This window comes from Dioscorea cayenensis, chromosome 7 (genome assembly GCF_009730915.1).
Source record: "Dioscorea cayenensis subsp. rotundata cultivar TDr96_F1 chromosome 7, TDr96_F1_v2_PseudoChromosome.rev07_lg8_w22 25.fasta, whole genome shotgun sequence".
Taxonomy (NCBI): domain Eukaryota; kingdom Viridiplantae; phylum Streptophyta; class Magnoliopsida; order Dioscoreales; family Dioscoreaceae; genus Dioscorea; species Dioscorea cayenensis.
Window position 1 is genome coordinate 24543409 of NC_052477.1, and position 17770 is coordinate 24561178.

The following is a 17770-nucleotide window of genomic DNA, read 5'->3' on the forward strand; positions in this document are numbered from 1 at the left end:
TTAATTTTGATAAACTTATAAAAAAAAATTGAGAAACTAAAAATACATGAAATTTTCAGGACTTCAAACCATCATCCTTGAAAGAATATAATTAAAAAATAACTAATTTTTTTAAAACTTTGAGTTGAATATAAAAAATTTGTACAAGATTTGAATGTTTAAACTAATAGTATAAAAATAAGAAACATGCAAGTGTTTAAATTAAGATAACGTAGCTAAAGCTTTTAAATAATAGTAATTAATTAATATTTAATTAATTACAATTATCTATACATACTTGTATGAATAAAGACATACATTAATACATATCAAATCCATCAAAATTTCAATCTCTAATCTCACATAGTTTTGGAGTTAGAAATTATTCATTTTGTTCTTAATTTATTTTAGCTAAGATGATTAATTCGCAGGTTTTATTTTAATTTACTTTCATTTGGATTGCCTTATTACACATATTTTCAGATACAAAATAAAAAATTTTAAAATTGGGTCAAATAAAAGTCTTCCTTTGAAAACAAATTTAACTTATATCAACCATGAATAACTCCATCAAATTAAGTAATTAAAAAAAAATGGTTAGAGGAAACTTATAAACTGAGATAAACTAGTTTTATTTGAAATTAACTTTAAACACTAGCTCCATAAATAAATAAATAAATAGGGCATTGACTGATTGATTGATGTGGCTCACAAGATGAAAGATCAATAGAACTTTGAGAAATTACATACATATGAAAACAAAAAATTGTATAGTTTTAAAACTGAAACTTCAAACCACCCAGATAATTTAATTGTTCAAGTAGAAGAGTACGTAGATCAATACTTTATTTCTCATAATCATCATGAATAATACATACCACAACCTCAAATCTAAATTAATACAAAATCTAAGTAAAGAAATAACCCAAACAAATTGATGAATAACCATACACTGCTACACATAAGCTGTGGGCAAAAGACGAGGAGTAACAAATGCCTTAATTGGCACTGCTTTAGGTATCACCAAACCGGGAGTCTCCTCCATATCAATCACCACTCCATCCGGCAATCTCCAATCAAAGCCATGCACAAGAGCACCTAAGAGATATTGTACAAACACCATACCAACTTGTTTTCCAATGCATATTCTTCGTCCAGCTCCAAAAGGTATCAATTCAAAATCTGTACCATAAGGCTCAATCTTGGCAGCCTTACCACCAGGAAGAAACCTCATTGGATCAAATTCCAATGGGCGCTCCCAAACATCTGGATCACGCCCAATAGCCCAAATATTGGTGATAAGGCGTGTGTTAGCAGGGATGTAGTATCCATTAACCTCACATGATTCAAAAGAAAAATGTGGAAGACTTAATGGTGTGGAAGGGTGCAGTCTGAGTGCTTCCTTAACAACAGCTTGTAGATAGGGGAGATTAGGTATGTCTGACTCTTGCAATGCACGCTCTCGACCAATAATAACATCCATCTCTGATTGCATGCTCTCAAGTATGTCCTTGTTCTTTAGTATTTCAGCAAGTGCCCATTCAACTATTATTGTCGATGTGTCGGTCCCTGCCTTAAATATATTCTTTGACATATAAAAAAACCACCAATTATTAGACAGACTTTATAATTAATTATGTGCTAAACTCATAAAACAAGTACCTACTTACCAATGATATTTTAACCTAATTGAAATGATTTTTTTTTTTACAAAAGCAACAAACCCTACTCTACAAAGGGTGTCAAGAGACAGGCATCTATAGTGATACATTCCTTATGGTGAGATAATTACTCAAAGATTTATAAGATTAGTATTTATATAGTTATTACATAATATTATAATAATGCTGTCGATTTAAGAATTCTACCCTGAATTTACCTATTTATCATTCAAATAATAATTCACAATATACCAGGTGATGATTATTAAATGACCCTTTTTTTCACCATATGTTCATATAGAATTTCTTTTAATTCACATTATTAACTATAAAACTATAAAATGTATAATTGATTTTTATGCAGAAATCATAGTTTTTTTAATTAAAAAAATAAAAATAAAAAAATATACAATTAGATTGAAAAAATCATTAGATATTGTTTTTGACAAAAGGAGCGGGGACCAGCTAGAATTCTCAGGGGTGTGCACAAGCTTCGGTGGAGCATATGGGAGCGGGGCCCGTGCAGGCATTAGATATTATTATTGAAAAATACAAAAATATTTAAATATTTTACCCGACATTCAATAATACATATTAGAAAAGAAATTTTATATAAATAAAAACAAATAAATAAAATATATATCTTAATGCAAGTCCAAAACATGAAAAAATCGAGGATAAAATTAAACCTCTCCACAAAACATGATAATAAATATTAAACTGAAAAACTCACCGCAAGTAGACCTCTGATGTTAACATCGGACAACTTGTCACCGTTGTCATCCCGGAGATCACTGGCCATGACGAGATCCGCAAAATCCGGTCTCCCTTTTCTCTCATCAGCCGAAGCCGCATGCTGTGCCAACATGGCCTTAATCATCTGGTCCATCATCTCCTTCCCCTTCTTCAACTTAGCCTGAATCCCTTGCAAATCCATCCACGCAACCGCCGGCACAAAATCCCCAACATTAAACATCCCTCCACCAGTCATCAACTTCTTCAACAACTCTTTGTACGAGCCCAACTTCGGGTCTGAAGCATCGAACACTCTCTGGCTCAACATGACCCGGCCAATGATGTTGGTGGTGGCACAAATCAGGGTTTCAGGCACAACAATGAGTTGTCCACGTTGGCTAGACTCATGCATGGACTGAAGCATGCGGTGGATCTCATCATGGCGGATGTCAGACCAGGGTGGACATGGCTTTGGAGCCGAGCATGTGGAGGGTGGTGAGCCGGCGGAAAAAGCTTCCACTTTGGAGTGTAGTTGGAGAAGGTCATGTCATTGCCGTTGTAGCTGATGTGCTTGGCGCTGATGACTTTGCCAGGGCGGTTGGCGAATTGGAGATCAAGGGTTGTGAAGAAGGAGTGGGCGGTGGAGGATGAGGAGATGACGATGATGTGGCTGTTGCCGAGCTTGAGGTGCATCAGAGGGCCATAAAGCTTGGCGAGGTTGGCGAGAGAGACGTGTGGTGTGTGGCCGATGAGTGGGAGAGCGCCGAGGATTGGGTAGCCTTTTGGGCCTGGAGGGAGTGGGAGGGTGGTGCGCCGGAAAGAGCGGTGGAGGAGGTGGAGGAATGCGAGGAAGATGAAGAGGGTGGTGAGGATGAGAGCTGAATCTGGTGACACCATTGTTGTTTTGTGTTTTGGCTTTTTTTGTGAGTAGTAGTGTTGTTTTTAGGGTTGGGGTTTTATTGAGTTTTTCTGTCCTTTATTTATTTATTTATTTTATTTTTACAACTATTTTCCCAATTCAATAATTTTGTGAAATATTTTACTATTTTACTGCCATCAATAAATATGATAAATCCTTTTCACTGGATTTTCTATATATATATATATATATATACTATTCAACTGAACTTCAAAATAATGCTAATCAGCTGATTATTTCTTCCCCAAAATTTCACTAGTTTTACAATGAAATTTTATTTAAAATAATCATGCATTGCCCATATAATAAAGATGGAGGCCAGCAACATATCCACAAATTTTTTTATTTAATCTTTTTTTATTAATATTACTTGGCAATATCCAGGTAATATTACTTGACAATATCTAGGTAATTAGTAAATATAATCAACACAGGAACATGAGTATTGTTATTGTTCTATAATAGTGCTAATCATATTTGGAATGAAAAAGTTTATAGGAGTTGTTAAGCAAATGCATGATTTTTTTTATTTTTTAATAAATGTGACAAACATAATTAATTATGAATGTGTATGTGAACTAAGAATTTATCGTCTCAACTCATATATTTTTATCTAATAATATGAGCTTTGTGTTGTTGTAAAATAAAATGTACAACTGAGGATTTATTATAACTATTATACTTAATGGGAATTAATTAATTCCCATTAAAATGTTTGAAAATCTCACACCAATATATATATATATTGTTTGGACTCATTGCCTATAGGGTATAGACTCTTTGGTCAAATCCATGATAATCACATTTATTATAAGTACACTACATAGGTACATTAATGAATTAGTATTATGATTCCTTTGCTCAAGTTGTGCTCCAACCATTGAGTCTAGCGCCCACGACTTTAATTTGCCATTATGGCTGTTGTCGTTTTTGGAACCATGTCCACAATAATTGTTCTCTTTTATTGTTTCATAATATTATTTTGTTTTATTTGTAGGGTAGGATGTGAAGCTGTTTGAGAACAACACTTACAGTACCTATTTCTTTGTTATTTTAATTATTTAGAAATGGTTGTTGAATGAATTAGAAAGAAATGCAATTATCATATTCCCTTTCAGTTATATTACAAGTTGGGAGTATCCAATCTATTAATTTAGTTGTCTGATTAAAATTTTAAGAGATGTATATTCAAATAGCAATAATATAATAAAAAAAATTAAACAATAAATTGAACACTACGTAACTGTCTATTTACAGCAGTTTATAACCACTGCAAAAGGCCTTAAAACCGTTGCATAAGATCTATTGTAGTAGTTTGACAACTGCTACATATGCTCTTGTTGCAATAGGTTATTACAGCTGTTTCACACCGTTGCCTAAACAGTCCAAATTGACATTGGCTTTTGTAGCGCTTTTTAATTATGTAGCGGTTGCTTCATATACTGTATCGGTGTATTTTACAATGGTTATATATAATGCAGCGGTTGTATAATACTTAGTGCAATGATTTGTTAATACATATTGTATTGATTTTGTAATATCTATTGCAGCAGTTTTGTAATATCTATTGTAGTTTAGTAATATCTATTGTATTGGTTATTGTCTTTTATGCTTTGATATTGAACATGATCACAAATTAATATGAGTGTTTATTAAGTCAATCTAAAAGTAAGATCATATATATTTTACTACCTTACTGGTTCACAAGAAATTTCTTTTCACTAATCATGTACTCATCTTCATGCTTAGTTCCTTTTTCAAGTGAATCAGCTACCTACAACATCAGAGATGTCATACAATCTTACAGTCAAAACATATCTAAAGTAATTACTACTACATGAGCACAAGTTCATCCAGCTATCAGACACATGATATCCACTTTGTATTAGCAAAAAATAGCAAGCTAACATCAGGCTAAAATAATTAATTTCTACCATTCAAATGCAAGAACAAGCAAGAAAAGAGGAGAAGCCAAAGCAGTCAGACTTAAAATATAGCTATAGATTCACATTATGCCAATATAGCTGTAGATTTCCAATCTCCATATCATTTGATTTCAATCAAATGCAGATGTAAGAACACACACTATAAATAAATGACTCTGTGTACCTCAGTCCTCAACTTGAATGGATGCTGGCTGATAACCTTCAGCTTCTTACTCCAGTTCCTCCCTGTTGAATCAGTGTTATGAAGAAACACCAAATTCCAATTACAGCAAATGAAAGCAAACTAGAAGTATTGTAATGACATTTTTAAGAAGATTTTGCCAAAGTTCAATTTGATTCCTAACCAAGCTTTGGGTCTTGCTAAGGAGTATGCAAAGAAGTAGCGAATTAACTATAGGGAAGTACCTTTGAATCGTTTTAACCGCACAGTTTCCATCTTCTCTGATGCATCTTGGATTAATGAATCTAGTCTTGTCGGCTTAGGCTACTTAATTACCCTTAATGACAATATTTTTTTGTTAGCAGGCTCCAATCTTGCTACTTTGGACCCTCCAATTCTTGCGGAAGTGGCAGCCATGACCTTGGCTTTGGATGAGTGTATCAAGAGAAACTCGAGGCTTTCCTATATATTCACAGACAATATGAGGCTCATCAACTTGGTGAAGGATTTTCAAATCTCAGTGCCCTGGCATCTTGAGTCGAAAGCCCGTCGACTTATTGCTCTTCTACAACAACTTTAGAATCCTCATCTTGAGTTCATAAACAGAGAAGGAAACTTGGTTGCTGATGTCCTCTCCAAGCAAGCTCGCCTCAATCCGGAGCTTTCTCTCTTTGCCAAAGGGATGCAATTGCCTTTCTGGCTTTATAATGCTTGTTCTTCTATGAATATTGTTCTCTAGTTTCTAGTTTCTGTTCCTCTGTTCTTCTTTTTTGAGCTTCAGCTCTCTACCAGAAAAAAAATATTGTTTACAGTTCCATAAAACCTAAAAAACTCTATCAGTATTGCACTGAAAATTTTAACATTCAAACTAAAAATTTCTCATATTGCATCTACTTCGCCTGCTCCCACCCAAAGTCCTACTCCCCAAGATCAATCTACAAAACATCAATTCACAATGGCATTAATGATTATAATAAAAATTTCAAAAAATTCATGAAAACTCCGCATTTTCTTCGGCATTGCTTATAATCACTAACCTTTCATAATTGTTCTAGGTGAACATTGATATACAAAATGAAGCTAAATATTGGGTTTGAAATTTACAACTTAGAAGACATAAATGCATGGGCTAGTTTAAGATGTGGTTATAGAAAGGCGACTTGATTTCTCTTCGTCATTACCTCATGCCAAGGTTTGATCTAGGTTGTAACTTCATACCCATTTCCAGCTGTGCCTTTTCATATCACAGTTTGGATAGTGAGATTAAGGCATATATTTCTTGCAATTGTAAGGAATATTATCAACATTAGTTGCAGGGCCAACAACTATGAAAGTTCTTAAAGTACTGTGAAAAAAAAATGAAAGATTGAAAATTAAGTAAAAGTATGAACTCACAAAATTATTTTGATTAGCCAATGTTCTCTCTGTAGGCTCCACTGCAATGACAAGCATTTGGGTATAAATTAACAAACACAGAAATTAATATCAAATTGCCAGCCAAGATTTGTCACTTGTTCTGATTAGATTGCATGATTGGATTTCTATGCGTAGAATAAGATATCATAGCTCTCAATTTCATATAATAATCAGATATGATGTAGTTACATTCTGAGAGTATTCTAAATGGAATTACACCAAACTTGGAAGAAAGATAGAAAACTGAGAAATCGAGATACATTCAAAAACTTTTTCTTTGTGCAAGATTTACAAAAACAAAATTCATTCAGTTGCTCTACTAGATGATATTCCATGGTTTCTGGGCTAACTAAAGCTTCTAATAATTACTTGACAAGTTTCCAAACAGTTGCTTTATCAAATCTGTTAGATGTATATATGTATATATATGTTGTGTTCTATTTGAAAAGATGCTTCATTAGAGTCTTGTGTGTGGAAAGATGCTATATTGGAGTCTGTGTTTGGAAAGATTCTCCATTGGCTAGTTGTGTTTGGAAGTGAAAATATGCTTCAAATGAATAATTGGCTGTCCGGTGGGATTTCAAAGAAAAAAAAGAAACGGTGCCTTTGGTGCCAATGTATCTAAACGGAGACGCCAAGATATGGTGGAGAACCCGGCAGGTAGAGGACCTGCGAGCGGGCCACACAACTTCTTCTTCTTGGGAGGACATCAAGAAGGAGTTACACGAGTAATTTCTCCCCGCCAACGCCGCGTGGGTGGCAAGGATAGAATTGCAGAAATTGAAGCATACCAGATCCGTGAGGGACTACGTCAAGGGATTCATATCCTTGATGCTAGATATTCCGGATATGTCCAAGGAGGACAAGCTGTTCAATTTTCAAACCGGGTTACAGCAGCTAGGCTTTTAGCTCTTCCACGACGGGAGCATCGTCGATTGATGTCTGTGCCGCAGGTCCAAGCGAGGACCGCCCAAGAGCGATCGTCTTCAAGGCAAAGTCAGAGACGGATGTAGGTAAGTTGGACTATGCTCCGCTAGATCCATCTGACAGCTCGAAGACCTTCTAAATGGGTAGTGTCGTGGCGGGGCGCCGAGGCCAACACTTAGTGCTGATGCTGACTAGCGGGAGCAGCAGGGTATACAATAGGGATGGGAACCGAGTATTTTCTTTATGATTGAGTCTAAGTGAATGTTGATACATTCCATTTTGGTTGTGATGTATTTTTTTTTTTTCCTTTGAACTCTGTATCAAGTGTATCAAGGACAGTGGTCCTTATGTTATGATTATGTTGTTGGCTTGTTTTGGACTAAGTCCCTTTGTGGTAGCACAACTTTGTAACGGTAGGACCTTGCGAGGCAGGGGCTAGACCCGTGTTACTTAGCAGGGGCGATGGTAGTTTGTTAGGCAAGGGATGTCGGAACAAATACAGATCTTTCAATCGAAGTTAGCCAGGTAGGATGACCAAGAGCAAGCGGGATTACCTTACCTCGATGGAGAGGGGACCAGTGGTGCTGTCCAAGGCAAAGACAGTGCAAGGGCAATAAATTATCATATCATTTGACATAAAAGTCGGCTTCATGTTAAGGTACCAAAGAAGATCGAGTCATCCGTTGATGACCTCGACGGGTCCTAAGTAGGATCCAAGTTCTTGATGGGAACTCAACTTCAGTGCGAGGGCGGACTGAAGACCATATCACCCGGACAAAATGGTGATCCAGAATTCAACTTCAACTCTCAAATGGTGTAGGTAAAGATTGAAGATGACAAATGGAGTGGATAGCTAAGGATGCTACTTTGGGCGATGCCAGGGCAACTTAGTTTCCTACGACGAGGGCGTCAGACTTTCTCGGTAGGGGAGGTTTGTTACAGGGCTTTTCGGCGTCACACCCTTGGCGCGAGAGTGACACGGCCGGTGAAGCCAGGGATGGTTTTTCCATTCCCTTAGACCGTTTCAGTACATTTGTACGGTTGGATATTTTACTCTTGCATGATCTGGTTTCATGACCGAGAGCGGAGTAGCGACCCGCTCGATTGGCAAGACTTAGAAAATATCGATCATCATTCGTATAAGCAAACGCGTACCAGCGGAGACTGACTCTCTATCAGCAGGAGCAATTATCGAGACATCCGGGGCGGATGCGCAGCAATTATTTGGCGCTGTGGATAGACGGAAGACAAGAGTGGAGAACATATAGTAACGACGGACCCCGGCTATTCTGTGTGTAGCCATTGGATAAGAACCCATTCCGTCTTCTTCCCCTAGGTCTTGGAATTCATGGGAATTCGGTCGTCTTCATGCTCTTGGCCAAGATGCCCTTCTTATGGCTATATAAGGGCCTTCCTTCTCCTTGAATGATCATCCTCTCATTCTCATTTCTCTCTTCTCTTAAGAGAGCTCTTCTTGTGAGCTTAGAGGCCGGTGTGCTCTAAGGAAGAGAGACTTGCCTAGTTGTAAAGTTTCCATCTCAATCTAGAGAGTTTAGTTTTTCTCTCTTATACTTTGGTGTCTTTCTCTTGGTTCCTTCGTGGTTATGGCGATTTAGCCATCCTTGGGTTTGTTTTTCTTGGCAGCAGGCTGATTCGCGTAGGGCGAGTGCCGCACCGGTTATACTTTGATTATTAACCCTCGTATCAAGTGGTATCTACTATTCCGATCGGGCATGACTAGGATCTTGGATCCTTTTTGTAACATGGTTACAGAGCTACTGTTCCGATCGGCCGTGACTAGGATCTTGGGTTCCACATCCACTGTGGGTCCAGGAGGTGTTGGGACGCAGTAGTTAACCTGGTCCATAGTCCCACATCGCTTATAAGCTAGCCGTCCCTCTAACTTGAGTTATGGAGAAGTTAGGGTGGTGGGTCTCTGTATTAACAAAATCCAATATCAATAAAAATCACACCAGCAACGGATTCAATTGCACCCCCAATACCTGTTTGAATGCAAGCAAACATTGCATAATGCTTAGTGAAACTTGCAACTAAAAAACATGCTTGTTGGGAGTATATAAGAAAGGATATCAAAGTATAAATGGCTGCCACAAAAACAATCACCTTAACATAGCCCATAATCATTCTCAAACTAAACTAGCAGTAGAAGCCTTCATTGATACACCTCATCAAATTAATCGCTGAATTCAGAAATGCCAATGGAGATGTCAAATGATTCCTTCTCAGAAATAAGTTATCGTGAGTTACATTCATATTGCCTTCCCTTTCATTTGTTCAAATGGCAACTAGATTGTCTTAAAATTTATAAATCATTTAACTTCCCAAGAGAAGCAATTCAAGTTGAACTCGAATTGTAGATACTTGAATCACAGTCTTGTAAAACATATTATGACTTGCTATATTTTGGTATCATTACAAAGCAAGACTTACTGAACTATATATATATATATATATATATATATCATTTGATCTTATCACAAAATCATTGGCTTTTTCTTGTTCTTTTGTTTTTCCCTAATTTTTATGTCATAATGTTGTCACCGGCTACTTCTACTCAGCTTCCTTTGTCAATTAATCTTTGTTGGTGTGAATCATGTGATTATGCTTTAAATTGTGCTCTTCTTCTGGATGCATAATTCATGCTTAAGTTAATCCTGCAGCATTAGACCCCGCCCATTTTAAACTGTGCTTCTTTTCTGCATAATTCATTTTAGCAAAAAGCACAGTTTCAAAGCCCAGAGCATGGTCATGCTTCTGGGAAATATGGCTTAAGCACACCTGTGCTTAGTCCATTCTTTTTAGTGCTTGGGAGAAGATTCTCATTCTTTTCATTTTGTGAAAAACACGACCTAAGGACGCCCGTACTTAGGCCGTGTTGATCCCGAAAAGCACATTTTAAGCCATATCTAGGTCATTTTAAAGGGCATTCTTCTTTCTCCTCTCTGGGGAGACGACTAGCCTTCTTCCCTTTTACTTTTCTTGGCCTGGAGATCAATGATCGGAGAGATTCAAGAGACAAAAGGGAGTTCATGGACTCTTACTTCTTTGTTTTCTCATTCTTCTTCTTGTTGTGTGTACACATGAGAGGCTAATCATTCTCCAGTGCCTTGGATCTATGAACTTGGAATTTATATGTATTTTGACTTATTCTTTTGTAATGACTATGGAGTCTTATTATTTGTTCCTATGTTAAACCTTGTGTTTTATAACTTGATGTGAATGATTTGCGTTGTTGTGATTGCAAAACTTGACTTATGTTTGAGTGTCGTAGTTGTTGCCATTGGGTGATTGCAAAACTTGACTTGCATGATACACGTAATTGTGATTGAAAACTTGACATATTTGAGTGTCATAGATGGAACATTGCTTCTAGAGCATACATAGGAGCCATAGGAGATAGTCATTGTAGAAGAGTCAATACATGCTTCTCTAGGGGATTAGTCTGGGGCACTGCTCTATCTCTATGTTTGTCACCTAGTTCATTTCCAGCCATTATCAGTTATCATTTCCCCTGTTAGGTTCCTAGTTATTTTCTTTACTCAAATTTTTTATCAGGCTAGATATTAGAAGAGAAATTAATATCGAGAGTCACAGTTGCTATGGTTCGACAACCCTATCCTTTGGGGTACCACTTTATTACTTCATATGACCCGTTCACTTGTGGAGCGTACATCATGCCGCTTTTCAGAAGTTGGAAGAAATGATATCACTTCGTGTACTTCTAATGTTCATTTGTCAGAAAGTGAGAATAGAATCTGAGAATTTAAATATTGGGTGAAGTTTTATGAGTTCAAAAAAAAAAACTTTCAAAGTGAAGGGAAGTGAGTTTTTATCGATCGGTTCATTTCCTCCCTCCCACTTCAGTAAAAAAACTACTGAAGTGGGTTTAATTTAAAATCCACTTCAGTTGGAAGTGAGGGAAGTGAGGGAAGTGATATAAATGAACATTAGAAATGGAGGAAGTCAGACCATTTCTCTCCGCTTCTCCCTAGTTCCCGTAATGAACACCTCCTTACTTTACAAGAAACATGAGTGCATTTTCATTTTCAGGTCACTATCTCTTACATCTATTAATTTGAAAATTAATCAACTGTTTATCTTTTGGGTTTTTGCATTTCTTCTCACGAAAAGATAAAAATTAAAGTAGCATAAGCGGCGCGGTAAAAACGTATCCAGTTTCCAAAGTCTCCCATGTGAGATACGCACAATCTTGACGCACAAATTTCAGACCTAACTATCAGCATGTGGCCTCATGTGTTCTCACACCCATAAAAAGATAGTTTCCTCTGAGTTTCTGCCTGTTTCTCTAGCTCTCTAATTATATACATTTTGTTTTTAGTTTCGATTTTCCTCTATTGGTTTTATTTTCTATATTTTTATGTACTTTTACTTTTGCCTTAACGTTTATCCTTTAAAAAAAAAATATTGCATCGAACCAAGCACGTACTATATATATTAATGGTTGAAGTAATTATATTTATATATTAGATGTAATTTCAGTTGCTTATGACTTTTCACTCATTTACAACTAACTAGTGATATGATAAATATATAAGTTTGAAGATGAAAGGGGTATGGGCAAACAAATCAAAGAATAAGGAATGGTTGAATAAGAGCCACATCCAACCCAGATAACGAAGCTAAAAGTCCATGAGAATTAAATGAATGGGTTTATATTTTTCAAACCCAATGGAAAAACGAAAATTGAAATGAGTGATACAGAATAGAGACAACCGCTTTTTTTTATAACATTCGGTGGCAACATTTAAAACAAAGCCCTAATCAATTGCCCACCAATATTTCATGCGCATTAATTGCATATCATGAGGCCACACACATATTCTTGATGAAATTAATGTTTCTTTTTTTCAAATAAGACTTAAATTGTCAAATTTAATATAAAGTGAAATCTTTTTTTTTTTCTTTTATAGAAATTTTTCAAAAATTTCATCATCTATGACATATTACCTCATGTTCTTGACTTTATATTTTTCTATAAATTTGAATAAATCACAAACTCTTAATTTATTATATATATTAAAATGAGAGTCAAATCCTTAATTTTTCATTTGGGAAAAAAAATAAACTGCCACTCTTTTTATTATAGAGGTGACTATAACTTTATATATATATATATATATATAAAATTAAATTCAACTCTTCTTGGTTATCTTTATTAAAAAAAAAAACCGAACATCAATTCTTTATCTCCTTTCGTCATAAGATTTATGAAGCATCTATGCATACACACACACACACATATATATATATATATATATATTATTTTTTTGGAAAAAGACATCTACGAGATAGTATAAAGGGCATTTAGTTGGATGTAATTGAAAATGCGATTGGATTTAGTATTACTAAATCATGATTTTGAAAAATTCGGAGAGTCAGTCGGTGTTTAGTTTGGGACGTATTTGTAATGCTGAATTATAAAATTTTGTGTTTGGCTGGAGGGATTTGTAAATTTAGATTTTATTAATTAATTAATATAATATAATATATTAATTATATATTATATTACTAATATTAATTACACTATAATCATATTTTATTTAATATTTTATAAAATATAATTATAGTGTAATTAATTTTATGAGTAATTAATAGAATTAATATATAATTAATTTATTATAATAAATATAATATATTGATTATTTATTAAAATAATTAATATAATATAATATATCAATTATGTACTATAATAATAATAATATTAATTACACTATAATTATATTTTATTTAATATTTTATAAAATATAAATATAGTATAATTAATATTATAAGTAATTAACATAATTAGTATATTAATTACTGGATGGGATTCACTGGATGTGATTTCAAAATTCGGTCATTTTGGCCAAATTCCATAATCCCATGACTTTTGGATTTGAAAATACAAAAAGAGATTCAAATCCATGAAAACAAACAAAGTATTTCTCAAATCCAAAGATTTTCAAATGTAAGTATTTCCAAATTCGGCCTAGTAAACAGCCCCTAAAGGCACGCGATCTCTCTTAATTAACTTGTCAGTCATAAATTTATGTATATATAGCAAAAGTTTGTACATTCAATTTTGATTTTTTTATTAGTTTAATTATTTTAATAAAAATAATTTAACTGTTGAAGGAGAATAATGTTCACGATAAAAAAATAATTTTATTACTGTCACTGGCAGTGGTTGAAGATTCACAACAAATATCAAGTATATATGCTCATTTAACATAATATGATATATATATATATTATATATTACGGCTTCATTCTTTACTCAGCTTGTTTCCATTTTGAAGGAGAACTTTTATTCTACATCATTATGTTTTGATGCAATTAATGTTTTATTATAATAAAATAAATAAATTATCTACTTAAAATAATATACCTTGTTTTACTCTACAATTTATGGTATTGATTCTCATAAAATACTTTATTATTAAACAATAATTGTCTTGACTTTATTTAATTGCATACCATTTCACGTTGATACAACAAGAAAGACATACATAAAGGCTTAGGTGAATGAGAATTTTAAGGAAGATCATAATGATATATAAAATGCAACATATGATATTTCAGAAATAAGCCATAGATGCAAGACGAGGTGTAACAAAGGCCTTAATAGGCACTGCTTTTGGTATGACCAACCCTGGTGTCTCTTTCAAATCAATCTCCTCCCCTTTTGGCATTTTCCAGTTAAATCCATGCACAAGTATACCTAAGAGATACTGGACAAAAACCATACCAGCTTGTTTTCCAACACATATCCTTCGTCCAGCTCCAAAAGGTATCATTTCAAAATCAGTACCATGAGGCTCTATATTAACAGCCTTACCACCTGGGAGAAATCTCTCTGGAATAAACTCTAATGGGTTTTCCCATATATCTGGATCTCTACCAATGGCCCATATATTAATGAGAAGTCTGGTGTCCGCAGGGATATGATATCCCTCCACCTCACATGCCTCATAGGAGTAGTGTGGGATGCTAAGTGGTGTGGATGCATGCAAACGTAATGCTTCTTTGCAAACAGCTTGGAGATAAGGAAGATTTGATATATCATCCTCTTCTAAAATGCGCTCTTGTCCAATAATAGCATCCATCTCTGACTGTAATCGTTTCATAATGATAGGATTGTTGATCAACTCAGCAAGTGTCCATTCAACAATGATTGTTGAAGTGTCGGTTCCCGCTATGAACATATTCTGTAAAATATAAAAAATACCATTTATGATTTTTTAATATTTGGTAGTATTTTCTGTTACAAATCAATACTAATCTTTAAAAATATACTTAAAAAAATAATGAATATACATATATATATATATATATATATATATATATGATTTCCTACGCAAACTGGGATAGGCACTTAACTTGTCAAACAATGCCTAATGGAAGTAGGGGTGTATTTGAGGCGAGCCGTTCGTGAGTAGCTCGGTGTTCGGCTCAATAAAGGCTCGCCTCTGCATTATCTATATCAGAACGAGCCAGTCAGACATCATTTTCAAGCTCGATTAATAAAGCGAGCAAAGCTTTAGCGACCAAAAGTTCGCTCGCTTTTTGGCTCACGACTGTACTCGTGACCAAAGCTCATGAACAAGCTCGTTTATAAGCTCGATTGTGAGCTCGTTTATATATATATATATATATGTATATGTATATTAAGGTGTATATGTGACTATGTAATTGTTGTCAATTTGAGTTACACATATAGGGCTATAAACTACTATTTAAAGGCTAAGCTCATTAAAAGCTCAGGTCAACTAGTTCATTAAGTTAAATGAGCTCATAAGATAAACGAGCCAAGCTTGAACACCACCAAACTCGGCTCATTAAATCTTGTGAAGAACTCGTTTATTGTATAATGAAAAGTTCGTTTATAGTATCATTTACAATTTTATTTGTAACAATCATTAATATAATCAAACTTAATCAAACTCAAATCGTGTTGAGTCACACTTGATAATGATTCATTAAATAAGTTTACTAAATAAAAAAATAAAATATTAAAAAAAATAGTCAAGCCTTAATCAAGTTAGCTAGCTAAGTCTAAGCTTCGAATTTTCTTAACAAGTTGAGCTCGAGCATGAAGCTCGAAGAAACTCGGTTAAAATAGTAACGAGCCAAGCTTGAACATAAAAAATGAAGCTCGAAGAAAGCTCGGCTCGAGTTCAAGCTCGATTAAATAGTAACGAGCCAAGCTTGAACAAGGCAAAGTTCGGCTCGGCTCGGCTCGGCTCGGCTCGGCTCGTTTACAGCCCTAATGGAAGCATGGGATGATTAAAAAATAGTGCAACTGAGCCAATCTAGTTTGATATGACCACCAAATAAAACCATATCAAATATAAAAAAATAATATAGCCCGTGGTGGGATCACGTAATGAGAGTTGATCACGTCATCGAGAGAAGGGGCCCACGATGTTCACGCTCGACAACTTCTCACCATCATCGCCACGGAGCTCGCTAGCAAAAAAACAAGATCAATGAAGTCCGGGCACCCTCTCTCTCTTTCGCTGCTGCCTTGTGCAAAGCCGAGATCCTCTTCATCATCTCGTCCCACCTTCCGATGGGCTTTTGACCACCTTGGCCTTTACGCCCAGTAAGTCCATCCAACCAATCCCCCAGCACAAAAATCCCCTATATTGAACATCCCAAAGACCGACTCATCAACTCCTTCGAACATCCTTGAACTTACCCGACTCCTCATCAACACTTCCAAACACTCTCGCTCAACATCACACGTTCAATGATGTTGGTTGTGGCGCATATGAGCATCTCTGAAAGTAAAACAGGTTTGGCTAGCTTGCTAGACTCGTGCATGGCGTGGAGCATGTGCGTGACTTCGGAGCGCCTCACGTCGGCCCACTTGGCGAAGCCTTTGTTGCCGAAAGCATGTGAATGGTGCCGAGCCGCGGGAGGAGTTTCCGATGGGGTGTGTAGTTGGAGAAGACTATGTCATCGCCGCTGTACGCGGCTTCTTTGGTTTTCATGGTGGCGGTTGGGCGGTTGGCGAACTGGTGATCGAAGATGGTCAGGAATGAGCGAGCAGCGGAGGATGTGGACGCTACGACCACACTTCTTGTGCCGAGCTTGAGGTACATGATGGGGCCGTACCGTTTGGCGAGGTTGGCAAGGGAGACGTGAGCTGCTGGGCAGATGAGTGGGAGAGCGCCGAGGATTGGGTAACCTCTTGGGCCGGGTGGAACTGGGAGGGTTGAAAGGCGGTGATGGCGGAGGAGAAGGTGGAGAAGGAGAGGGGAGAAGAGAGAAGTGAGGATGATGAGCAGGAGTGTTGCATCCATTGTGATTTGCAGTTGTTGGTTTCTGGTGATGTGCTTTTGGGGTAGTGGCCCTTTGTTGATTGGATTGGGTTTAAATAGGCCTAGAATGAGGGTAGTTGGGTTGGGTTAGTTCGGAAAAAGTCAGCGTGATAGCCTTTGTCATACTAGGATTGTTTGTCGGTTCATTTTTTTCTTGTGATGGGACAAGGGGAAATGGTTTTGAATTAGTTTATGGGTGGATGAAATGTGATTTATCTTTCGAGGGATTATTAGTTGGAAGAAGATGGATCTTTGAATTAGTTTCATCGGAGGATAAAAATGTGATTCATCTTTTAAGGGGATATTAAGTTGGAAAATTGAAGGATCATGAGGTTGCTTGCAAGTTTCAAATAGATTTTGTAAATTGTTACCATTTTTTTATACCTTAAAAAAATTCTAGTTTTTTTCTTATTTTTTTTTTTTACAAATTAGATAAGTCATGACTTGCACAATACAAAAATTGATCATTTATCTCATGCACATTCATTCAACAAAAGAAAAAATTGAATTACAAGTCTATCCCTACTGTTGTGGATCTTTTTTTAGTATTACTATATCAGTTAAATTTCAAATTCTGAACAATAAAAGTTCTCATAAACATTTATTTTTTTTTTTGGAAACAGAAAGCTAAGAGCTTAAAAAAGAAAAACAAAATGATTAAAAGACAAAATTAAAACTGG

The 17770-nt window shown here is 35.6% G+C and overlaps 1 protein-coding gene, 1 long non-coding RNA gene and 1 pseudogene across 7 annotated transcripts; all 3 read right to left on the reverse strand.

Moving 5' to 3' along the window:
• Nucleotides 1-796: 796 nt before the first annotated feature.
• LOC120265934 (flavonoid 3',5'-hydroxylase 1-like) lies at nucleotides 797-3316 on the reverse strand. Its single transcript, XM_039273887.1, is given in 4 exon segments — nucleotides 797-1564; nucleotides 2374-2835; nucleotides 2837-2884; nucleotides 2886-3316. Coding segments are annotated over 4 exon segments (1527 nt in total). The 5' UTR covers nucleotides 3273-3316; the 3' UTR covers nucleotides 797-934.
• A 1961-nt stretch (nucleotides 3317-5277) lies between these two features.
• LOC120264510 lies at nucleotides 5278-8071 on the reverse strand. 6 transcript variants are annotated; one of them, XR_005537453.1, is made up of 4 exons: nucleotides 6582-8071; nucleotides 6295-6335; nucleotides 5646-6185; nucleotides 5278-5465 (listed from the first exon to the last, which is right to left on the reverse strand). It is a non-coding gene; the product is annotated as an uncharacterized LOC120264510 (long non-coding RNA). The 6 variants fall into 6 exon arrangements; XR_005537454.1 differs by having other exon boundaries at nucleotides 5646-6836; nucleotides 7608-8071; XR_005537452.1 differs by having other exon boundaries at nucleotides 5646-6678; nucleotides 6796-8071.
• Nucleotides 8072-14342: 6271 nt separating this feature from the next.
• Nucleotides 14343-17072, reverse strand: LOC120265203 (annotated as a pseudogene).
• Nucleotides 17073-17770: the final 698 nt, after the last annotated feature.